General features: G+C 37.5%; 3 protein-coding genes across 12 annotated transcripts; 1 reads left to right on the forward strand and 2 right to left on the reverse strand.

Moving 5' to 3' along the window:
- Positions 1-387: 387 nt before the first annotated feature.
- Positions 388-4440, forward strand: LOC103957958 (protein MOS2-like). 6 transcript variants are annotated; one of them, XR_670281.3, is made up of 4 exons: positions 388-1764; positions 3018-3223; positions 3317-3342; positions 3918-4440. XR_670281.3 is itself a non-coding variant. In XM_048564180.1 (2 exons), the coding sequence occupies exon 1, from the start codon at positions 435-437 to the stop codon at positions 1755-1757; it is 1323 nt and encodes a 440-aa protein (XP_048420137.1). In that variant the 5' UTR covers positions 389-434; the 3' UTR covers positions 1758-1764; positions 3038-3501. The 6 variants fall into 6 exon arrangements, 1 of the variants encoding a protein (XP_048420137.1); XR_001954881.2 differs by having other exon boundaries at positions 389-1764; positions 3038-3223; XR_668850.3 differs by having other exon boundaries at positions 389-1764; positions 3044-3223.
- A 529-nt stretch (positions 4441-4969) lies between these two features.
- Positions 4970-6533, reverse strand: LOC103957957 (protein LHCP TRANSLOCATION DEFECT-like). The gene is made up of 2 exons (XM_009370180.3): positions 6258-6533; positions 4970-5353 (listed from the first exon to the last, which is right to left on the reverse strand). Exons 1-2 carry the CDS (start codon positions 6516-6518, stop codon positions 5096-5098), a joined length of 519 nt encoding a protein of 172 aa, XP_009368455.1. The 5' UTR covers positions 6519-6533; the 3' UTR covers positions 4970-5095.
- Positions 6534-21839: 15306 nt separating this feature from the next.
- Positions 21840-24019, reverse strand: LOC103957956. Of its 5 annotated transcripts, XM_048564233.1 has the most exons (4): positions 23775-24019; positions 23336-23554; positions 23151-23218; positions 21840-23057 (listed from the first exon to the last, which is right to left on the reverse strand). In XM_048564233.1, the coding sequence occupies exon 4, from the start codon at positions 22941-22943 to the stop codon at positions 22443-22445; it is 501 nt and encodes a 166-aa protein (XP_048420190.1). In that variant the 5' UTR covers positions 22944-23057; positions 23151-23218; positions 23336-23554; positions 23775-24019; the 3' UTR covers positions 21840-22442. The 5 variants fall into 5 exon arrangements, with proteins under 5 accessions (XP_048420190.1, XP_018505578.2, XP_018505576.2 ...); XM_018650062.2 differs by lacking the exon at positions 23151-23218 and having other exon boundaries at positions 23775-24018; XM_018650060.2 differs by lacking the exons at positions 23151-23218; positions 23336-23554 and having other exon boundaries at positions 23775-24018.
- Between the last annotated feature and the right edge of the window lie 789 nt (positions 24020-24808).

Here is a 24808-nt window from a genome sequence, read left to right on the forward strand (position 1 = left end):
CTTAGGGGCCTGTATAAGCATCACTCAGGTCGCGACTCTCACTTAAACAGAAAATACATAACTTTCATTTTGTATTATGTTCTAATACTTTATAATATATATGTTATTCTATTTTCAATTTATATATCTCAAAGCAATTATGTATTTTTTTAATTACAAACAGACACTTATTTGTACAATATATAATAAATTTATTTAAAAATGCTCGATAGGCTCCAACCCATCGTCCGATTATCGTCTAGAATATCCCATAATTTATTACTTACAATTGTCTGATTTGGCCCAATCGTAATTGGAACGGGTTAAGTTAAGGGACTCGGGTCAAAATAAAGCCCAATAAAAGCCCACACCAAAAACACAGGCAAACATAAACATAGCTACTAGTAGCTAGCAAGCCTGGCAAATTCATTTCTGGAAAAAACCAAAGAGAACCCATGAAACTCTCCTTCTCTCTCCCTCCCAAATCCTCCAAGTCAAACCCTAAACGCAACCCCTCCTCCGCCACCGCCAACTTCGACGACGGCACCGGAAACAACGCAAACGACGCCGCTTCCAAGCACTTCGTCAGCGAATTCGATGCTTCAAAACCCCTATCCGCCGACCCTAAAGCCCGCGTGATCGCCCCGATCCCCAACGAATGGCGGCCCCACAAGAAGATGAAGAACATGGAGCTCCCCATCACCGAGCCCAACGGCGACGAGCTCCAGTTCGAGGTCGAGACGCTCTCGGTCAACGACGACCCCGACGCCAAGATTTCGTATGGTCTCAATCTTCGGGAGAAATCGGAATCCGAGAATCGGGAGAGGTTGGGGAACGATGAGCGGCCGAGATCGAGAGGCGTGGAGGATACGCTGCTGCAGAAGTTAAAAGACGATTTGGAGCGGTTGTCGGATCATAGGGGGTTGGAGGAGTACGAAGAGATGCCGGTGGAGGGTTACGGCGAGGCGTTGCTTACCGGGTACGGGTGGTACCCGGGTAGAGGAATTGGGAAGAATGCGAAGGAAGATGTGAAAATTGTGGAGTATACTCGGAGTACTGATAAGCACGGGTTAGGGTTTCTTGCAAATTCGAAAGAGAAGGATAGAAAGAATTCCAAAGAGAAGGAGAAGAGAAAAGAAGGCGATGTGGGGAAGGAAGTTAGGATCGTTGCGGGTCGAGACTATGTGGGTTTGAGAGGTAGGATTTTGGAGAAATTGGGTAATGGGAAACTGGTTTTGAAGCTGTTGAGTAAGAGCAAGGGGCAAGATGAAGAGGTAGTAAAAGTGAATGTGGATGAAGTTGCGGAATTGGGTTCGAAAGAAGAAGAGAAGTGCTTGAGGAGATTGAATGAGACAAAAAGGAAAGTGGGCAGTGATAGTAAGCCCAGACGAGAGGAGCCGAGGGGTTATTCGACGTGGCTTGTGAGGAACATTCGGGTCAGGGTTATTAGCAAGGACTTGAAAGGTGGGAAATTGTATTTGAGAAAAGGAGAGGTGATGGATGTTGTTGGACCCTACACCTGTGATATATCTATGGATGGGAGTAGGGAGCTTGTGCAGGGGGTGTCCCAGGATTTTCTTGAGACTGCCCTGCCAAGGCGTGGCGGACCGGTTCTTGTGTTATCTGGGAAGCATAAGGGGGTCTATGGTAGTCTTGTGGAGAAGGATTCTGACAGAGAGACTGGTGTTGTCAAGGATTCCGATACCCATGCCTTGCTCAATGTGGGTCTCGAGCAGATTGCCGAGTTTACTGGTGATCCCAACGACCTTGGATATTGATTCATAGGTACTTCGAGTCATAATTTCATGCCCTTTATACTGTGTTTGGAAGCTGAAATTCCTATCAACTAAATTTGATATCTTTGTTTCCCATGCTATCCTGCTTGTACTTATATGAACCTGGGAGTTTATCATGATTTCCGTGTATGAACTACCAGTGTTCTGAATTTTATTATTTCATTCAGATGAATATTTCTTTAGTTTAATGAGCGTTGCCTGTTAAATCTTGTTTATGGGTATTCCACTACCATGCACTTTTGTTAGAGTTCGTTTAATTTTGTCATCTTGCGCCTATACCATCATAGTCTTCATTGTACAATATCAAACTCAGTGTGAGTTGTATGATGAGCCTTTGCGTATCCATTACAATTGTGCTATTGGTAGTCTGGTACTCTGTGGGTTAAGAAGTCTAATTATTGTGTTGTATGATGGTCAAAAATTTGAATAGCAGAACCAAAACCCATTGCCTTACCAGTTGGTCGTGATTTTGCTGGAAATAGAAATTGATTATTTTGATCTGAAAATGTCAATTTTCAACAAGTATTTTACGGTGATTTAAGACCATTGAATATCAGTTCGTTATCTAAATTTTTTGGACCAGATCTTTTAGTACTGAGAGTCTGAGAGACTGAGGCCTGTCTCTCTAAGTCCATTTGATCCATGGCCCATTTTGCCCCAATCTTCACTATCTTTTAACCTTACCAGTTGCTTAGGCTTCAAAAGGCCTGATGCAGCAGGCTGTCTGTTTCCGTTGGCATTTGTGAATTTAGTTGTACACATTTCTTCTTAATCAGTTTATATTGTCATGGCGACACATAAAATATGGTATCTTTCAGTTCTGATCCACAACCTAGTTAGATGAACAGAAGATAATTTTTTTAGAGAATGGATAACGTTATTTGAATCATTGGTGGTCACTAACCGTAAACCCTTACACTGTTAGATATTGAAATCATGTTTGAAAATAATTGATACATGGAGAGGAATTGTGTTTAACGGACTATTGGGTCTAAGTTTAATGGACTGAGTTCCTACCCCCACGGACGGAGGGTTAGACTCTATGTATTGCTGGACTTAATCGTAAATTTGAAATGTTTAGCATGCTTATCCCTCATTCCTGCTTGTCTGTTAGATATAATCCTTCAAGTTGCAAGTGGTCCAAATCCTTCTGCAAGCAATATGTCTTGTTATGCTTTTCACTTATCATTGCTTATAAAAAAACAGGTTCTTTCATTCAGAATCTTAAATTTCTGATTGCAGTGGTATTTCAACTTATCAAGTTGCAGGTGCATAAACGTTTGTTATGGACACATCATCCATCCAGGTTGATACCTTCTGTGTGCAAGAGGCCGTACATGAGGCCCTGTAATGGATATGTTGGTGGCATACGGGCAAGGTTGAATCCCTTTTAGAGGAAGATTTAGAAAAAATGAGACGGAGCTATCAAAGCAGGAGATGATCAAAGAGTAATGTTACCTTCGTTGTCCTAGATTGCCATTTATCACCCAGACGCTATATGATGTGATTGCAACTGATTATGACAATTTTTCCTTTTTCAGAAGCAAAAGATAGAAGTTCCGCACAGGTACTTATGGAAATGGCTTTTAGTTTATATGCAAAACTATTTAAAGTATTCATGTTTATTTGTGAGAAGAAGAATATGCTAGTCACTTCTATTTGGACCTATGCTTTTAATTACAAAGACTGGTCTCGCCCGATGTTTTACGTGGGACTTTTGGGTGAAGATTTTGATTGATGATGAGCCAACTACTTCATCCAATTCCACATGCATAAGTGAAGTCTATTTATGAATATCAGGAGTAAGGGTTTTGAGGCTTGCCAGAAGTAGGTTGAGTTAGATTATGGTGCGTGTTTGACTAGGACATTGATGGACTTTCTTGGCTTTTACACTCAGTTTCCATAATATACAATTCATCGTTTCTGATTATGCATGCTCACATAACTTTCGTAGTTAACACACACAGCTGGATTTCTTTTGGTGCACATACTGTGTTGTTTTACTAGTTCCCCATTGTCACAATATAGACTTGTTTACGCTCTGATTATCTACGAGACGCTTTGACGGTTGACAATTACTTGTCTCTCCAGTTTGGGGATAACTGCAAGTACTAAATCGTTTCTTTGCTATTAATCTGTCAGATTTACTCGAGAACACCTAGTCGTGGTAATGAATTCATAGGGAAGTTGTAGATCGGAATGCAACAGGCTTTATACAAACGATTTTCTTGATCTGGAATTGAGAGCTTGTTGGTTTATTTGATGCGGTGAAGAAGCCCGTAATTAGTTCAGAAAGAAGTTAGTTTGTGTGGTTGAACTTGACCCCACCTTCTGTTTATTGTTGGAGCGTCGCGCACACGACCACGATGCCGCCCATGCAGGCTTCGTGTGGTAAACCCCTCCCGTCCTCTTATAATTTGTTCGGGGATAGTTCTAATTTCACACCAAGTAAGCCTAAAAAGAAGCATAAAACTTGTTGCAAGATGTAATTTTCCCCAATAACTTTACGTTGTAAGGCTTGAGCTTGTATTCTTTTAATTTAGAGGAATGGTAAGCCGTTCTCCCAAAAGTGATACTCTATGTGAGGGTCGTCAGTAAAATGCGTATTGTAGCCTATTAGATCAGGCTCTCTAATAATATCGTTGTTGAGCACCTTTTGAGTATATTTTTTGTTTTTTGTATTAACGAACAATATTATATACATCAAGAAGAAAGGGATGTGATTAGCCTTACAATTGGTCAGCAATAATGTGGTTCAAATTCACTTTTGGCGAGAATCAAACCCAAGATATCTCATTTACAAGTGAAGAGGAATACCATTATACCGTAGTACTAAGTGGCTCATTTGAGTTGATAACTCCGTCCATGTCATCTGATTATCCTCCTTGTCAAATTTGCTGAAACCTTAGTCACAAAGCCTCTTTTTTATTACATCGATATAATTTACACTAAGGGATGGATGATAAATTGGTTGTAACTTGTTATTCTCAAGATTCGAATCTAAAACATTTCACTTTCAAGTAAAGTTGAATTGTGTTAGACCGCAGTAGTAAGTCAAAAATCCAATTTTACTCGTATGCTAATATTTTAGTTTAATTAATAGTCCAGTATAAAAAATAAAAAATGAAATCCCTTCGTTGTTCAAAGTAGATAGATACTTTGAAGCCTCAAGATCCGCAATGACCAAAAATAAATAAATCAAAGCAAGGGATAAATTGATAAAGCATCTAGCCATTGATGCAGTAAATCACCAACTGAAAATATTACACAATGAGAAACTCAAACCAAAGAAGGAAAAAGGAGCTAAGATATTATCCAAATCATGCTTTTTGAACCGAAAAACCAAGAATAAGGTCTTTGATTTCGTCACTCGCAGCCCTGTCAAGGGCTGTTCGGCCATCCGCGTCCTTGACAGAGTAACTCGCCCCGGCTCTCAAAAGTTCTTCGATTTTCGGCTGGTCACCTTCAGAGGCAGCCATCAACAACAAAACGTCTACTGGGTGGATGTTTTGACTTAAAAGAGCGTTCATCTTATCATATGTACCTTCCACAGCAAGCATGCCCATGTAGTTGAAATACTGTCATCAAAAGGCATAACCATGAGTTCTCCATCGCGGTCGTATTTGAAAAGTTTCGCTGTATGCAACAAAACTCATGTTTCGGTTGCACAAGTAATGTATAAACAATAAAACGGACCCTCTCTAACCAAAATGCTATTGAGTTCATAAGATCAACTCAAAGTTTTAAGAGGCCTGACCAAGTTTTGTTTCCGGTATATGCCGGCAAATGAGCGTTGCTGCCCTGAGAATTGCTTGCGCTTATTCAAATTCCCATTGGGTGGACAACCAGAATTCAAAACTCAGCAAGAAATATAATTTGATCAGCATTTGCCAATGAGCACAAATATTAGTTCCTTCTTGAATATTGGAACTAACAAAGACGTGCATATAGTCCAATATCCTAGTGGACAATGTGTTGGATTTCTACCTATGCATACCAGTTCAAAACTCCCCTCTTCTAAATTAATGTAACTTTTCGAACCCTCCACCCTCCCGTTAATAATAGTAAAATGTAAAAAAAACCTTACTAAGATATGTGCTTTTGATGAATAAATTTCTCAATCTCATTTCTTCCTTTAACCCTCATTGCTCTAGCTCTCTCCTCTATACTCTTTACACCATAAGATTATGTATCCAAGAATATTATAAATAAAACCTTGTTTCAATCTTAATTTAGGCTTGCAAGTCGTTAATTGTCCTGGTAGATAGAGTCTCTTAAACATACTGCGTTTTGGGTTCAAACCCTGTCCTTCTACTCTTAGCCTAGTTTAGAGTGCTACTACCGATATAAAAGCTTTCCACCTCATACATTAAATATCCAAACTATGTTTACATGATTAATTAACTAGTCATGAAACATCATCATATCTGTTCAACAGAAAATTTAGAGTTTTCTATAGAGAGAGAGAGAGAGTAAAAGAACCTGTTCAACGTCATCTTTATCATAATCGTCACGGGATTGGCTTCCATAAATGCCAGCATCTTCAGCACCCACACCATTTTTACCAAATTTGAACCAGCACTTGGCTCTCGACCCGTTGGAGGCTCCGATACCAACCGGTCGGACCCACCCGAGCCTATTCCGGGTGCCCAGAAACCGGGTACTGAATTCGATTGGAGGATTGAAGGACTTGTCGGCGAAGCATAAGTGGGTAGCAGCGCTAGTAAATGGAATTGAAGCCATTTCTGTGTTTCTCTGGATGTTCTCACTCCTTCTATCCACTCATGTCTTAAAGTGGGGAATTATACATGCGCCTTCATCTTTCACGGTTAACGTGAAAAAACGATCGTGTCCGTTCGTTTGCATTACTAATAGCCAATTTGTCCAAAATTTGTTGACTTTTGAGGCCCTAACCAAATTACATTACAAGGGTAAGACACTTGGATTAAAACTTTGAAGAGCAATTCCACTCATTTTAGGAGAGCAAAAACAAGGGAAAGACACTTGGATTGCCCTTACTATTCACTCTGTACTTGAATTTGTGCAACTTCACCCATTTGGGATGGGAATGGCGAGAGCAAGAGTGTCACAGCCCGGTCCAGGGTCCACCACATCCCAGGCTCACTCCACCATGATATATTCACTTTGGGCTCCGACCATGCCCTCACGGTTTTGTTTCTGGGAACTTACACGAGAACTTCCTAGTGGGTCATCCATCATGGGAGTGCTCTCGCGCTACTCTCTTAACTTCAGAGTTCCCATGGAACCCGAAGCCAATGAGCTCCCAAAATGCCTCGTGTTAGGTAGGGATGGGAATATACTGTTGGAAATGTGCCCTAAAACCAATCATATGATGATACTTTACGGACATTTCAAACTAATGTAGTTCATTTCAAACTAATGTAGTTTAAATGTAAAGGGCAAAGATTATTGTTTGAGCCGTCTAATATAAATGTTATATGCTTAAACGATAAGTCCAAGGAATATGTGATTGGAAGAATGCGATCTAAAGAAGTTAGATTCATGAGACTATTCTTTCGTTGACACATCCTAAACGTTCCTGATCATAGGATTGTCAATTGGGCATTGACAGTCCGTTAAGATCAGTACGTGCTATGTCTTCTCTCAGGGAGAGTGACTAGTCTCGAGTCATTGGTGTGTGTGACATCAAGACAAGTACGTAGGTGCTCAATAGAGAATGAGTTCACTGAACACGATCAACGAAGAGTTCTCATATTCATGTCACATGAGAACTCATGGTTGGGATAATGCAAATTAGTCTTTTGACCTGAGGCATCACAGTTGTCTTGTGGTTAGGTCCTTAATCTTTGATTATGTCAACGTCACTCTATCAGGGTGTCCACGGCATCGTTGGGGTTAAGCCACTTAGCCATGGAGGCAAGTGAATGCGCAACAAGGGATCTCTAACCTTCAAACTGTTTGAGGGAGAATACTCTATGATATGATTTAGAATCTCTGGCCAGAGTATGAATGAGATGTTGGAATGCGTTCCAAATCACATTCAAGGTAATCATATAAGTACAAGATTCACATTGGATAGTAGACATGAATAAACTATCAAACCAAACAATGTGGTCAAGAGTATTGTATTAGAGAAAGACCGTATTGCATTTGTAATCCTAAACTGAATAGGTTCTCCACCTCTTCTGATTAGCTTGGGTAACCATGATATGCTGCTAGGTGTCACTCATGGTTTGTGGAAGCCCTAAAAGTGTATTATCACTAACGGGAGAATTGAAAGTAAGTTTCAATTCACAATCGATTTGAAAGAGTTTGAATCGCCCACTGCCTCGCTAAAAGGAACCTAATGGATCGTACACCGTGTAAGGTAGAGATTGAAGATTCAACGGAGATGAGTAAGAATAATTAAATGGTTTAATTATTTATCTAAGGCTAGGATTAATTAATATGTTAATTAATCAAACGAATAAGTTCGTTAAAGACCTCGGGTTAGTTTTGGGCCGCAAGGCCCAATGGGATTTGAATGTCAAGCCTATTAACTCAAGTTGTATGACAACTTGAATAAAACAAAGGGCTTGAAAGCCCAATAAACCTATAGGCTAGCCATGTGTAAAAGAATAGGGCTTTTGGTCCATTAGGTCACTTATTTGAAGGGACTATATAAAGGACTTTATAGCCTAAAATTTACTAAGGGTTATTTTTGGGGGAAAGGATGAGAACACAAGCTCTCCTTTCTCTCTAAAATTTTGGCCAATCTAGAGGGGAATAGCTAGCAATCTTACTTCCTCTAGGTCACTCATTTCTTCTACAATATACCTTGGTGTGGAGACTTAGAGGTTCTCAATTTTGGGAACTTGGAGAAACCTTTTCATCCATCCAAATCCATGGATCCAAGATGCAAGGAATGAAGGCCCTCTCTTTGGGTGATTAGCCTTTGCTTATGCAAAGAGGAATCTACAAAGGTATTGATTTCTCAACTCACTTTGTTTTGAGTTGAGTCTTGGTTCACCTATCTACTAGGCTTTGAATTTCATGGGTAAATGTTTTGTTTTAAGTGCATACAAGCATGATTCCGCCTTTAATTGTTAATTGCATGCTATTGATGTTGCTTAAATGAACATGTTTTTCACAAATTTTCCTTCAAGTGGTATCAAGAGCCTAAGTCTAGTAGTTGGTGAATCCTTTTGGGTTTTGTAGTTCATAGTTTGTGATTTGAATGTTGTAATTGTTACAAGCTTTATTCTTGCTTCTTTGAATGTAAATTTTGTTAGAAAATTTGCCATCTCAAATGTTGTAGATGTAGTTCATATGAGCATGAATTTTGGAGCTAAAATTTGGTGCCATGTTTTTGGGGAAATTCGGCCAAATCCAAAGGGTGGAATTTTGGGTTCTTGTTTGACTTGTTAAAATTGTTTTAAAGTGACTTTTGGAACCCCTATGTACCCTAGTATGGTTGTATGTTATTTCCCTTAAGTTTGAGTGGTTTTGGGATGTTTTTGGATGAAAAATGTTCATGGAGCTCTTATGGGTTTTCATGAATGTTCTTCATTGTTCTTGATATGTTCTTGCCAAGAACAAAAGGTTTGTTGTTTTGATTCAAAGTTTTGATTTATTTCATAAAGTTTTTGTTTTGAAATATTTCTTATGTTTAAATATATTAGATATTTATTTTGAAAAATTAAAGAAATTATAGTGGGTTTGGTGTGTAATGATTTATTCCATTACACACACCCCACTTACAAAAACTTTGAAATTTTTTTTTATTACTTTGCTTCAAAATCAGCCACCCTACTTAATTAGGGTCCTTGTGGGGCTTTTGTGCAATTATATAAAGTTTTGATACTTTTGTGTATTTGCATTTTGACCCAAAAGTTTACGTTTTTACGTAAAGGTCCAAAATCACTAAAAGGACAAATTGTTTTGCTCCTTTAATGAAGTTTTATTTTTTGTGGAAATTTTTGGGTTCTAGTTGTAATTACATGAAGTAGTGCACTTTTGTGTTTTTACAAAGTGACCCCAAAAGTTTAAGTTTTTGCAAAATAGCCCAAAAGTTGAGGTTAATTGCACTATGGCCCAAACAAGTTGAGGTCATAGCATTTTGGCCCAAATTAGGTAGAGAACAAAAATTGTTTTGTCTCTTTAAATGAGAATTGGATTTTCATTTCATTTAGCTCCATTTAAATCAATTCTATGGATACAAAAACCAAATGAAAATGTTGCATTCAAGTTTAATTAGTTAAAGCGTTAATTAATTAAAGAAAGGGTGATTATGAACCTTAGCCTACGATAATTGAGCTATGTGAAAGGCCGTTTCAAATTTGTTTGAACCATGTGAATGTGTAGATTAAATTTTGGTTGTAATTTGATATGATCAATTGTTGTAAAAGAGCATAAGCTCTACTTTACTTTAAAGTAATTTGATTTGATCAATTGTTGTAAAAGAGCATAAGCTCTTATTTACTTTGAAGTACTCATTTCTTGTTTTATTCGATATGCATGAAAATGGAGTAGTTGGGTCCAACGCCCAATAAGACAACACGCCTTAATGTGATTAAACGCGTAACTAAAATCAATCTCCATCCCTAGACCGAGATTCAACACTAGGCTCGTGTTTGAATCGAATCAAAGGTTCATAGTCATCCTAAGGCCCTAAGGCAACTATATAGTCCATCAATGAATGCAAACCTTATGTTAGTAGTATCATATACTCTTGCTTTAAAAACCGTTTTAAAAGCTTAGTGGGAGTATTATATACAACTAAATCAATCAAATGGACCAATAGTTGTAATAGGACCAAAATGTTTTAATTGGATTAAAATGTATGTTTATATGTGATGAGACCTAAAAACCCTCAACCAAATCAATATTAAGTTGATAAGCGAGAGATGCTTTGAATATCTCTTTGTGGCCTTCCACCGTGGTAGGCACCAATCGTTTGTGACTTGTACACCGGCTTCCCCCTATCATGGGGGAGTACAAAGTGCATGCTTACATTCAGGAGGAGTCTATACGCATATGATGAGGTGAGTGTAGGCAACGAGGATAGCCAACATCGTATCATCGTGAGGTTATTCTTGAACCCCTACACGAACTAAGCATGGTGGGAATAACTTAACTAAGTGCAATAGTGCCAACATCGTATCATCGTGAGGCAACATTCTCTAGAGGCCAAACAAGATGGGTAATTACAAACGTTGTAAATGAGTAAAGCGTTATTCTCTCATCATTATTTTTGCTAACCAACATCGTATCATCGTGAGGTGGGCTTGGTAATGGTGAGCCTCCCATACCCTGCTAAGAGTTTCCTCCAAAACTCTCGAATTCCGATGAGGGATATGGAATTTGCCAAAAATAGTGGGTGGTGCTATTTGATTTAAAAACCCGAATCAAATGGCTTAAAATCAATCAATTTATATTCGTTATGTATTTGTTTACCAATATATTTGCAAACGCTATCCAAAACTTGACAAAGAAAAACCAAACGCTTTAATTTCCGGACTTAGTTCTACAATCCCATAGAGTGTCTTTAATGGCTTGTAGATGTAACTAAGTAGTCTCATCCTCACAATCTTCCTATTGATAATGTATCAATGGAAGAACATGTTAGATAAGTCTACCATGAAGAGGACAATGCAAACTCTAGTGCTTGTCTCTTTGTTACACGAACAAGGAACTTGAGAAGTAAGCACAAGGGCATGGACACTTTATGTGCCATGATTCTTCACTTACAAATTGTTGTATGAAGAAATGAGAGTTGCCTTGAACAACTCTTGAGAGTTTGTTGTTATGTTTAGAACATAATGGTTGGTTGACAAAAATAGTCCATTTAGATGGACTTATGATGATTTTGAATCATTGAGTGTTGAAGTGTTAAAACCACTTAACGAGACGGAAACTAGGCAAGGACTTCACCTTTGTGTCCCTATCCTAATGGTTCACTAAGTTTATTGTAAACTATAGAGTGAACAATAACCGCACGCTCTCCAAATCGTTTGATGTGTATAACACATTTGAAACAAGTTTCAAGAGAGATAGTGGGAGTTTAGGGACCATGACTATTGTAGTCAAAAGGGAAGTCAAATGAAGAAGGCAAAATAACTCCAAGGGAACAAACTTTCTTTATGAAAGGATGGACATTGGAAGGGGTATATGCAAGAAATGTCTTGCAAGTGTCAAGAACACACTTTTCGAAGGTGTTGTAATATGTTCTTGAAATAGTTCAAAATAGTTGGTTCTTCTACTTGAATGCATGATTCCGTATTAGTAACTATGTTTTACAATTGTTGTAAAAGTGTGCTAATAAAAAGTAGAAGATTAATGAGAGAAGAGAAAGTACTTCACATTCGGAAAGTGAATAAAATATAGATCTCTGCGAAAGCGGATTGTACTTACTTCCTCATATGAACTACCAAAGAAATTGGAAAATACTAAAGATTGTCTTTACATTCCAATTTTAAGGAACTTAAATCCGTCACTATAGTAGAGATGGATAAATGTTTTGTTTGACAAAAACATTGTTCTTTATTAATCAATAATTAGATTATTGTAATTTAATTGGTTGTCTCTATAGTAAAGATGATGTGGTAGTTTAACTGTTTAGAATACGATGATGCTTAAAACCCAAAAGGTTGCAAGGTAGTGACTAATCCCAACTGAGTTGTGATACCTCTAAAACATAAGTTACGAGTTGGTCATAGATGGATGCTTTGGATCGTTAGATCCGGATCCAATACCTTCTTGTTAAAATTGTATAGAGGCGAAATGTTCGAATCTTTATTCTTTTGGAAAGAAGAAAGAATCACAAAGTTGTTGAGGTTTATTCACTTAGATGTTAGTGGCACTTGTCCACAACATAATACTACTCATGTTGTATGACATTCACCGAAGATCACTCTCGGTTGGACTATAGTTTATTTTGAATAAACACAAGTCCGAATACTTTGCAAAAGGTTTCAAAGAATTCAAGAAATGTAAGTAGATGAGTAAGACGTCTAAAGTATTTACCTCCTTAGATTTGATCCAAGGAAAAAGTAACACTTTAGATTAATTTCCTTAAAAAAATATCAAGGAAAGTAGCATCGTAAGATAATGAATTTCTCCATTAGGAGAAGAATGAACATGAATAAGATTTAGTTCGTTGGACATTATCAATTACCCATATATATATGATATATACTTCTAAGACATGTTAGTTGTAGAGATCCATCCATCATGGATCTTAGCAAGCTAGTGGGAGCTATAAGCGTCTTATGAAAAAAAAAAAATCAATTGTTTGATTTCTCATAAAGATGTAAATGAATCTTTTGTTTACTAGGTTTACAAAAGATTAGTGGGAGTTGATCATATTCCTAAATTAGAATATATATATATACATGATATATATTAATTTTGAAAATGAAAAGAATTCTTCATCGTTAAAGTTATGACTTTAAACATTCTATAATGATAGAATGTATATGGGAGACATAGTCTATATACATGGGATGGAAATCTATAATGATAGATTTCAAGATATAATTGGATTATATCAATCCCTAAAATAGACAAAGAGATGCTAGGAAGTTTCTCATATGATGATAAACTTCAATTAGAATGACAATTCTAGTGAGACTAGGAAGTTGTTCTTCTCAAAGGGAATGTACCCTTTGACTCCCAAAGAAATAATGCGTAAATAGAATCCTTTATGCATACGCAGAAAGGTGATTTATGTATTTCATATTGTATGAAAACATTGATATAAGTCGTACCTAGAACGGTACAAGATGATATCAATGCAAGCCCATGATCAGAACCATGGCAACTGTCAAGTGAATCCTTAGGTATTTAAGAAATACTAAGGATGGATTCCTCAAGAATGAGGAAGAATTAGAGTAACGTAATGGAAGCGTAAATGTATTAGATTATGAATCTAATCCATCATAGAATATCTCTTCATTATGAATGAAGTGATAAAGAGATATCTCTTTATTATGACTAAAGAGATATTTGGGTGGAAACGTTAAAAGTAAATGACTTTAATGTGTTCCATCATGTATGCAAAATATATTGCCATATAGAAGCTTACAACATTGTTGTTTGGATGGGAAAGTTCATTCATGAACTCTTCATTCGGTTCCAACCAGAAAGTGTATGACACTAATGGGGCGATAGCTCAAGCCAGGGAATCAAGGTCTCATCAAGGTCCGAACTCAAATGAGAGACTGAACCACATGATTGAGAATCATGTATAATGGTGACGTCGTTATTCTCAAGGTTGCTTCTATGGATAACATATAGATATCCATTGTTTAGGCCTACTACTCAGCCATTTATGAAATGAATTACAGAAGAGGTATCATCAATGATGACTAAGCTGATTGGCTCTAGTGCAAGTGGGAGATTGTTGGAAATGTGCCCTAAAACCAATCATATGATGATACTTTACGGACATTTCAAACTAATGTAGTTCATTTCAAACTAATGTAGTTTAAATGTAAAGGGCAAAGATTATTGTTTGAGCCGTCTAATATAAATGTTATATGCTTAAACGATAAGTCCAAGGAATATGTGATTGGAAGAATGCGATCTAAAGAAGTTAGATTCATGAGACCATTCTTTCGTTGACACATCCTAAACGTTCCTGATCATAGGATTGTCAATTGGGCATTGACAGTCCGTTAAGATCAGTACGTGCTATGTCTTCTCTCAGGGAGAGTGACTAGTCTCGAGTCATTGGTGTGTGTGACATCAAGACAAGTACGTAGGTGCTCAATAGAGAATGAGTTCACTGAACACGATCAACGAAGAGTTCTCATATTCATGTCACATGAGAACTCATGGTTGGGATAATGCAAATTAGTCTTTTGACCTGAGGCATCACAGTTGTCTTGTGGTTAGGTCCTTAATCTTTGATTATGTCAACGTCACTCTATCAGGGTGTCCACGGCATCGTTGGGGTTAAGCCACTTAGCCATGGAGGCAAGTGAATGCGCAACAAGGGATCTCTAACCTTCAAACTGTTTGAGGGAGAATACTCTATGATATGATTTAGAATCTCTGGCCAGAGTATGAATGAGATGTTGGAATGCGTTCCAAATCACATTCAAGGTAATCATATAAGTACAAGATTCACATTGGATAGTAGACATGAATAAACTATCAAACCAAACAATGTGGTCAAGAGTATTGTATTAGAGAAAGACCGTATTGCATTTGTAATCCTAAACTGAATAGGTTCTCCACCTCTTCTGATTAGCTTGGGTAACCATGATATGCTGCTAGGTGTCACTCATGGTTTGTGGAAGCCCTAAAAGTGTATTATCACTAACGGGAGAATTGAAAGTAAGTTTCAATTCACAATCGATTTGAAAGAGTTTGAATCGCCCACTGCCTCGCTAAAAGGAACCTAATGGATCGTACACCGTGTAAGGTAGAGATTGAAGATTCAACGGAGATGAGTAAGAATAATTAAATGGTTTAATTATTTATCTAAGGCTAGGATTAATTAATATGTTAATTAATCAAACGAATAAGTTCGTTAAAGACCTCGGGTTAGTTTTGGGCCGCAAGGCCCAATGGGATTTGAATGTCAAGCCTATTAACTCAAGTTGTATGACAACTTGAATAAAACAAAGGGCTTGAAAGCCCAATAAACCTATAGGCTAGCCATGTGTAAAAGAATAGGGCTTTTGGTCCATTAGGTCACTTATTTGAAGGGACTATATAAAGGACTTTATAGCCTAAAATTTACTAAGGGTTATTTTTGGGGGAAAGGATGAGAACACAAGCTCTCCTTTCTCTCTAAAATTTTGGCCAATCTAGAGGGGAATAGCTAGCAATCTTACTTCCTCTAGGTCACTCATTTCTTCTACAATATACCTTGGTGTGGAGACTTAGAGGTTCTCAATTTTGGGAACTTGGAGAAACCTTTTCATCCATCCAAATCCATGGATCCAAGATGCAAGGAATGAAGGCCCTCTCTTTGGGTGATTAGCCTTTGCTTATGCAAAGAGGAATCTACAAAGGTATTGATTTCTCAACTCACTTTGTTTTGAGTTGAGTCTTGGTTCACCTATCTACTAGGCTTTGAATTTCATGGGTAAATGTTTTGTTTTAAGTGCATACAAGCATGATTCCGCCTTTAATTGTTAATTGCATGCTATTGATGTTGCTTAAATGAACATGTTTTTCACAAATTTTCCTTCATATACATATAACGATCACTTCCCTGGACGATGTGGAATCTTACAAAGAGTGATCACTATTCACAATATATATATTTTTTTTCTAAATAAATGTGAACTTTCTAAGCTTTCTTTTTAAAATAAAACGATTGTCTGATTCCAATAAAAACATAACATTACAACAAGCATTATTAGTTAAACCTACCCTTAGAGTGTATGGAACTTCCTCTTCTTTGGCGAAAAACCTTTGTCTCATGATGCGATTTTTTTCATTTCTCAAAAAACATTTTGAATTAAGAGACGTATCTTCGTGGCGTCGAGACATGATGTCTTGATCCTTGCTTTTGTGCCTTTCTTGCCTATTTAACTCCCTTTCTCACCTTTACTTGATCTCTAGCCTTCTCAATTTGACCACTTTGCCTTCTCACTCATTGTTTGTGGCAACAAAGGAATTTGGATAGTAGAAAACAAATATGGGAGATTTTAGTAACAAATATTGAGTTGTGGTGTGGGGAAGGAAGAAGATGGTTGGGTATCTATAGAATTTTTTCAATAATTTTTTGAATTTTTTACTGTTGAATAAATCTTGGCTGTTGATTTCCAAAAATTTTGAAATCAAATTTGCCAGATTGTACCACGTGGCACAATATGAGATTTTTCAAATTTTTTTACCTTTTAAAATCCATCCAAATCAACGGACCGTTGGAAATCCATCAGTCTAGATCAACGAGTCATTGGAAATCTAACGGCTGAAACATGCAAAAAAATGAGTCGTTTGGCTCTGGGTTGCGCACATGGAGGGACCCCACCTTGTCATGTAACGACCCGTCCCCAATTGTTACGATTTTTATAATTTTAAAACGTGACTTTACAGTTGCCCTAAGGAAAAAATGTTGACTTTTGTTGACCGCATTGTTGTGTCACGTAAGATTTATTCCCTTAGCGTAGCCTCGTAGTACTTGTCGTTACGAGTGAGTGGGCATAAGAGGAAGTGAATTTGGAATTAAAATGAAGATTTTACGGGACTCTGAACGATGGGTACTTTGGTAATTTTACAATTGAAGATATTTCCCTATCATGAACCATTGAGGAGCTGACACGTGGCAGTTTCTTCCTCAATCTTCTGGAATCCTCCCCCTCTCCTTTCTCTCCCGGATCTCTCTTCCCCTCTCAAGCTTTCTCTTTTCCCTCATCTCTGCAACATCCATCTCTGAGCACATCACCACTCACCGCACCCAACTCCAGCAACCCACCACCCTCGAGACCTTTCCGTCGCTTACTCCGAGTAGCAAAAGGCTACCTTTCTCTCTCCTTGTCTCTCTCTCTTTGCACTCTCTTCTCTTCCATCAAGACACCACCACACGCCATCACTATTCACCATCATCTCCGACGAGCACCACATACCAACCACCCTCCTCCGACCTTCTCCTACACCCTCGAAACAGGAACAAAGATGCAAGAACCACGAAGCTATGATGCGGAGGAGTAACTCCGATGAGGTTCCTCAACTTTCCAACGTAGGTTAAGCATCGGGAAACTTATATCTCTTCATTTTACATCGTGTGGCATCACATTTTGGTGTGATGAGTGAGGTTTGAACACAAAATAACTCAGGGAATACTTGCCAGATTTCGGCAAGGGATACCATGACTTGCAGACCATTTTCCCGCCACAGTCGAAGAAACCAAAGGTATTTTTAGATTCCTTGCTTCACGAGCTTCATTTTGGTATATTATATTGTGATTTTTTTAGTTGATATTCGAGTTCCACCAGAGCTCGGGAAACTTCCGGCCGAAATCTGACCTTCTTCTTCGTTGTGAGCCTTGTGACCCGTTAACCCAGCCCCAAATCTCTTAACCCATTAACTTTGGCCTGATCTGCTAACCCATAGCCCAAGCCCAAAAACCATTAACCCAGTAATCTGAGCGAGCCCAAACCCATTAACATGTAACCGGCCCAAAGACTTGGCCCAATAACCTTAACCCCGGCCCAGCCCAACAACCTAAGCCAGACTCGACCGTTGACTTTCTAGCAATGTTGACCATTGACTGGTCAATGTTGACTTTTTGGGTTTCTACTAGGACTCTTCCTAGACTAATTTCAACGTCCTGATTCCAAATCCGCTATCCGTTTTTTCAAATTCTAACGTCTTGGTAGAGTTTTACTAAATGACCTCTATATGTGCTTAGGTGCACCGTGAGAAGTGACTCCATCCTCGCTAGCTCGAACGACTTTCGAACAGTAAAATATATGTGAGTGGACCCCTTCCTTAACTTGCATGTTTTTGTAAAATATTAGGCTTGCATGCATTTCATATTTTATGCATCGAATACGTTTCATATTATGTTTTCCGGATTTCCATATTTATGGTTTATGAGATATTTATGATTTATCAAATTTACGTTTCATTAAAGGTTACGAATATTTGAATTCTCGTATATGAAATACTATGGCTTTCAAATATGATTTATATTACGGATTTATGAATATGGATTTACGAGATGAGATTTTGAGATATGATTTCACTGCTTATCTAGCGGGTTATCATACAACATATCCACACAACGTGAGTATGTAGATGTCTATGACCATAAGACACAGTTAAGGATCTTTATGGATATATTCCTTCTTCGGCGTAACCCGGAGTCGTACAGCTTCACCTTCAAGTAATGGGGCCTACCATGTTTCTTCACTGGCGTAACCCAATGTCTTACAGTTTCACCTTTGGGTGATGGACAGGTACTGCCTTTGGGCGAATGAGGAGTTGATGATATGGATGATATACCCCCAACTTCACTAGCCCAGGGCTAGTGTCGGAGTGTGTGATGTTGTGTATTCCTTCTCTGGCATTACCCAGAGTCGTACAGCTTCACCTTCGAGTGATAGGGCCTACCATGTTTCTTCATTAGCGTAACTCAGTGTCGTACAGCTTCACCTTCCGGTGATGGACAGGTACAGCCTTCGGGCGACTATTATACCCCTAGAGAGAGTACAATATTAAGGAGATTTACATATTTGCCTTCGGACGACGATAGCATCATCATTGAGCATGGTTTTACATTATACATGTTTTATGAATGTTTTCATTGCATGCTAGAGTTTTCAGAAAAACTTACTATGTAGGACTATATATGTTTTTAAAACAGGGGGTTAGTATGTTCAGAAATAAAAATGGTTTTCCTATTATTAGTATTATTATAAACTTTGATCCACTCACCTTTTCTGTTTTGTGCCCCCTTAGGAGTTAGAATCGAGGCACATGATCCCCGCGTCAAGGCACTTCCGCTCAGGCATCTTTGAGTCTCCTTTGTGTAGGACACATTCCTCGGTTCATACCTTTCTATAATAATTCCTTCACCTTATTCTTGATTAATTGTTTGCTCTGAACATGATTCTGCATTGGTGTATCTATTTCTAATTACATATTTTATTTATATGCACGTTTAAAATGGCTTCGTCACCCTCGAGTGTCCGTCAGCACGTGTCTACCCTTATATTTAGGGATGTCGGGGTTGGAGCGTGTTTGTCACCAAGCTAACGTTGCCACTGCCAGCGAGCTCAAGGCCTAAAAGTTCTTGGACGAACAGTCCAACGGGCTTCTTGGAGCCTACAAGTTGCCTACCAAATTTTGGGCCTGTGGACCAATATTTTTTGGGGCAAAAGTAATTTAACCCAATTGCCCTAGCATTTGGAGCACCAGTAGACATGCTCTAACAATTCAAGCCATTTGTGTGGATAATTGAATCGGTCAAGATAATTTATGGTGTGGTATGATTGCTTTTTGAAGTAGGCAATAGTTTAAATTATTAACAGTTAAACACTCGAAAATTATTATTAACACTTTAAAATTTTAATTGTGCATTTTTAATAAGAGTATTTTTCTTCGAATTGTAGTGCTAATACCAATTCTCCAATACCTTGAGAAGTAATGTGAAAAAGCGAAGGGTTGTGTCTCCAGCAATAATGTTGTATCTTGTAGTTAGCTTTTGTTTTATGACTTACAATGGTATAAGGGATTGTATGGGATAGGGATAAAATGGAGGGTCAGGGACTCAAGGGTAGACTTAACTTGTAAGGATAATCTACACTGAAGACTTGAAAACAGTTCGGATTATTAAAATAAAATACAAAGCCAGTCATGCAGAGTATTCATTGGATTAAATAGCTTCTCACACGCCTTTTTTTTTATTTTTTACCATCAAATTAAATAAATCAAGTAAAAACAATACGGAAACAACGATCATGATTGAACATGAGAGTGTTTTCATTTCCCGTCCATCAAATAAGGTTATTTGACGAGTTCCTCAACCATTCCACATTCAAAGGGATTCCTAACATGAATTGCAGTATGTAATTAATTCGATTATGGAATCGTGAATAATCATCGGTTTGGTTGGTACATAATAATCTATACCTTTTTCTTCTATATGAAGAATGGATAATGTATGACGAAGTCTCAACAAGAATTCAATCAATTTAACCCCATTGTTTAATTTTTATTTTTAACTATAACTATCATAACATGAATAAATAAACATAAATAAACAAGTTATTTTGAATCTCTATCTTCAAGTAACGTGATAGGATAAATTCAACAATTTCACACTTCTTGAAGTACCAAGAACTCATAAGAAATCATTAAAAAGATTTAATTGATTGATTTTTTATTTTATTTTATTTTATCAACTTCAATCTATTTGGCTTAGTGTACCTTATCGTTCTTATTAATATTTTATGTGATAGAGAATAGTAAAGAACAATTGATTTTGAACAATAGATGTCTTTCACATCCAACCGAAAAACCTATTATAACTTTTTAATGGCAGTTCCAAAAAAGCGCACCTCTATTTCAAAAAAACGTATTCGTAAAAATATTTGGAAAAGGAAGGGATATAGGGCAGCATTGAAAGCTTTTTCGTTAGCGAAATCTCTTTCTACCGGGAGTTCAAAAAGTTTTTTTTGTGTAACAAATAAATAATCTGAATCGTTCTAATAACTAATAAAGTGATATAATTTTGTTTATAGTTTATTTATAAGATTTATAAGTTATAAAAAGACGAATCGTTCTAATAACCATCTCTTTTTCAGTTTCCTTTTTTTACTGTAGATAGGGGAATAGTATGCGAGAGAAAAGATGAATAAAGAAGGGCGAAGCAACGATGGAAGAAGAAATGTGAAAATAATTCGTGCGAAAAAGACTCAAAACCGAAATCTGAAAACGAAGAAAAAGAAAGAAACAGAAACAGAAATTGTCGCAGCCAATTCATAGTGACCCATACCCCTCTGCTCATGACAGATTCTTAACTCTTCTGCAGAAAAATGGCTGAAAGTCTTGCCTCCCAACCTTTCTCTTCAATTTCAAAACTTCAATTTCTCCACCTGCCCCCCTTAATTATATGTTCTCTACATACCAATAACCAAACCATATTCTGATACTAATTTATTTTCATTTATTCTGACCAATCAGATTTAAGAAGAAATGGAGAGAATGAACCCTTTCTCAAATTAGGAGAAGGGGAAAATTCACATGGTGTGTTGAGAAATTCTGTCACACCTTTCCCATGACCTCTTCAAATGTGAAGTAAATAGAAAAAGAAAAACCAGGACTGCACCAGCATCCCCCACATCTACGAAGCACTCAAGTTGCTTCACCAAAACTAACAATCCTTTTATTTTCCCTTGCCATTCAAGACATGAAAAGAAATCAACAACTTACTTTTTTTCAATCGGCAACTATTGTCCGTGAGATTTGAACTCAGAGCCTCCTGCAAGGCGGAGACTGCATGCTGCTAGACCGGTCATGTGGGAATTTCACAACTTGCTTAAGGAGAAAATAGAGTAACCAACATCATCCACAGGATCATCCGGTCATAATAAATCCATGACATAATCCAAATGGTTAGAAAAGAGAGGGCACAAGTAAATGAATCTAATTTTTTATCTGCACGCACATGAATGAGGTGATTATATCACCAACCAACCAACAAACGCTGTTCACTTTAGATAAAGAACATAAGGTAAAGAATCCTTGTTAAATACCAAAGGCAAAACACCAGATGTCCCAAAAGCAAAGCAATTTCCTCACCAGTACAGAATCCAAAACCACCTCTCGTCATCTGCAAGCCACCCCTTCAACTCCAACAGAACCGAACATGTATAAATCCGGCACCGTTGCCACCAGAGACGCTGCAAAGATTGCGGCATGTGCTCCTGCGGAAATAGGCACCAGAGGCACCGTTGGATCCCTCATAATGAGAGAAATCGAGCACTTAAGCCAACTCGAACTAAGCAACCGATGTAGCTCGCAAAAGGCTCATCCCCAACTCAAAGACATGGCTTCCTCTACTAGGCATTTGGGCCCGACTTTTGAATCAGTTATAAAAACACAAAAGAAGAAAAAGAGATGCAATGGGCTCCTACCAAGCATATGTTCTATGGTGGAAGTCTCGGAGAACAATCGACCAACTGGTATTTCTGCATACAGTTACAGGAATCTAAGATCCGATGGGAAGAAATTGCCAGGTTAGACAATGCTCTCAGATAGCTTTGAGAAACCCAGCTTCTTCAGTCGGTTTGTTATAGGGCCAGCCCATGCTCTATCCGAGCTCCCACATTTTATGTCCACAACTTCAACAATGTTAGTTCCTTTTTTACTAGTTTTCTGCCTACTAGGAGTTTTATCCAGACCAGGATGATCAGAGCTCAGCATCGGGATTTGACTAGTATTTTTAGTATGAGTTTTTGTTTTCTGGGAAACTTCGGGGTGTCTTGCATTAATGTCATTGCTGCTTCCACTGCTGCTAGCTTCATCACATGACTTTCTTGGTTGTAGCCTTTTTGGAGTAGTAGCACCACAGAGAACAGAAACAGAAGCTGTTTGATGTTTATTTCTGGATGATGCAGGCGTCGGAGAGGCGACTTTGCTGGACTCTAATTCTCTTGTCATTAGGGAACTGACTGTCCCAGTGGTCCCGATTCTAATGGATCCTCCACCACCCTTTATAGCTTCCAGCGTCTGAACCATGTTTCTTCTCGTCTTAATCAAAGGTTTGAGCAGACACCTTGTGACAGGGAATTTCTCGGCGAACAGATTCTTGTAGAGGGAGATGTTACAACCAACTCAGTTCAAGAGCCGTTCCTGCAACAGCATCAGCCAATGTGGTTCTGGATATGAATTGTGTATTTGAACATTAATGTAGCTCTAAATCAGACTGTAAGTAGAGTTTCTCACAAATTTACGGTCAACTTTTAATAGTCGAAATATGCGATATTTTGGAAACTCATTCAACTGCAAAATGACTGTACATAAACCTCAATTTCAGTAGCATAAGTGGATAAGGCAGGGTACATAAACCTCATTTTCAGTAGCATGAGTGGATAAGGCAGGGTATTGAGTGGTATGAGTGAGATCACTACCTATGCATTTTCGAGTAATTCCAACCCGAAAAGTAGTTAAAATCTCGCCGTTAGTTCATCTCATACAGAAGGAAATCCACCAAGTTCTCGCAAAATCTGAAGATCTTCGAAATTGCAATTTTTTAAGTCACAAAACCCACATTACAGATTATGCAGTAAATCTCACTTCCCCCATTTTCATTTATTTGCTCCAATTGCAATCAAGAAATCCAACACATCCTAAAAGATCAATTAAGTCCTTAATTAGCATCAACAACGTGATATTAAGATCCATCAATTTAATGCAAAGATTAAGCATAAACAGTCAAATCTCACAAACTAATCCAAAAGGCATTGAGTAATGACAAACATTAAGATCCACAATCAAGTACCCAAAGTGAAAACAATTACCAGGTAATCAGATGATAAGAAATTAATAGCAATTAGGTTAAAAACTTACCCAGAATTAAGCGAATGGAAATCGAGCTGACAGTGAATCCGGACCCAGCGAAGAATTAATCAATTGAGATTATTGATTATACCCATGTGAAAGAACCTTCTGAAAGCGAGAAATCAAAGAGTTTTATGAAGTTATGTTGAACACATGGATCCTAACTCAACCTTTAAGAAAGTTACTGAATCTCACTTCAACGCATTTTTCTGTTCTTATTTGAACGAGCCAGACAGTCAACGCAAATCCAAACCAAATAATTGGTATGAATACGGCCTTTTTCTTAATTTTTAATTCTTTAAATGGTCAATACTTATGTTTACTCTCTTTTTTCTTGGGTTTTCTTTTTATCGTAAATCATTTATGAATTTACCACAAACTATTTTTCTAAAAAGAAAAAAAAAACCAATTAAACTAATACAAAAACTCATAAAATTAAAACAAAAACTAATAGGTTGCTATCATTGACACTCATCGAACCCATTATGCACTCTATATTTTCATATTTTACGATGAATGCACAATAAAATTTTAAAGTACTAATGATAGTGGTACCACTTAACTGAAAAAGGGAAGACTTCATTATCTTAATCTGAGTGATTACTCAAAAACTTTTTTTTACGAGCTAGACCATCTCTAAATGATATGTCAAATCTTAAGTCGAATGTTACGTAATCAAATTTGAAAGTAGAATAAAACTCTACCAGATATGTTAATCCTACATGGATTGACATATGAGCTTTTTGCTGTCAAATTTGACATATTAAAGTTCCAGCAGATACGTCAAATTTTAATTATTTTATTGTGTAGATCCTATTAATGCATCAATTATAATCTTGAAAAAAAAAATAGATTAAAAACGGGACATACAAATTTCATTTATAACAAAAAAAAAAAACATGTGGATGGGAGAAAGATAAAATTTGACATTGCTACATCAGCCGCCAAATTGGAGATGCTCTTATAATTTTTTTATTTTTTTTCATTATTAGTTCTATGAGTAGTTTTAAATTTTTGAAAAAAAAATGTTTTCTAGGGTTAAT

This window comes from the organism of the source record quoted next, unplaced genomic scaffold, assembly GCF_019419815.1.
Source record: "Pyrus x bretschneideri cultivar Hongxiangsu unplaced genomic scaffold, Pyrus_bretschneideri_v1 Contig38, whole genome shotgun sequence".
Lineage (NCBI taxonomy): Eukaryota > Viridiplantae > Streptophyta > Magnoliopsida > Rosales > Rosaceae > Pyrus > Pyrus x bretschneideri.

Bases quoted from the DNA above. Each gene is read 5' to 3' on its own strand.
- LOC103957958 (XM_048564180.1), top strand. From the start codon at position 435: ATGAAACTCTCCTTCTCTCTCCCTCCCAAATCCTCCAAGTCAAACCCT.
- LOC103957957 (XM_009370180.3), bottom strand. From the start codon at position 6,518: ATGGCTTCAATTCCATTTACTAGCGCTGCTACCCACTTATGCTTCGCC. The intron at 5,354-6,257 runs GTTCTTTTACTC...TTTTGATGACAG, and splicing joins ATAAAGATGACGTTGAACAG to TATTTCAACTACATGGGCAT.
- LOC103957956 (XM_048564233.1), bottom strand. From the start codon at position 22,943: ATGGTTCAGACGCTGGAAGCTATAAAGGGTGGTGGAGGATCCATTAGA.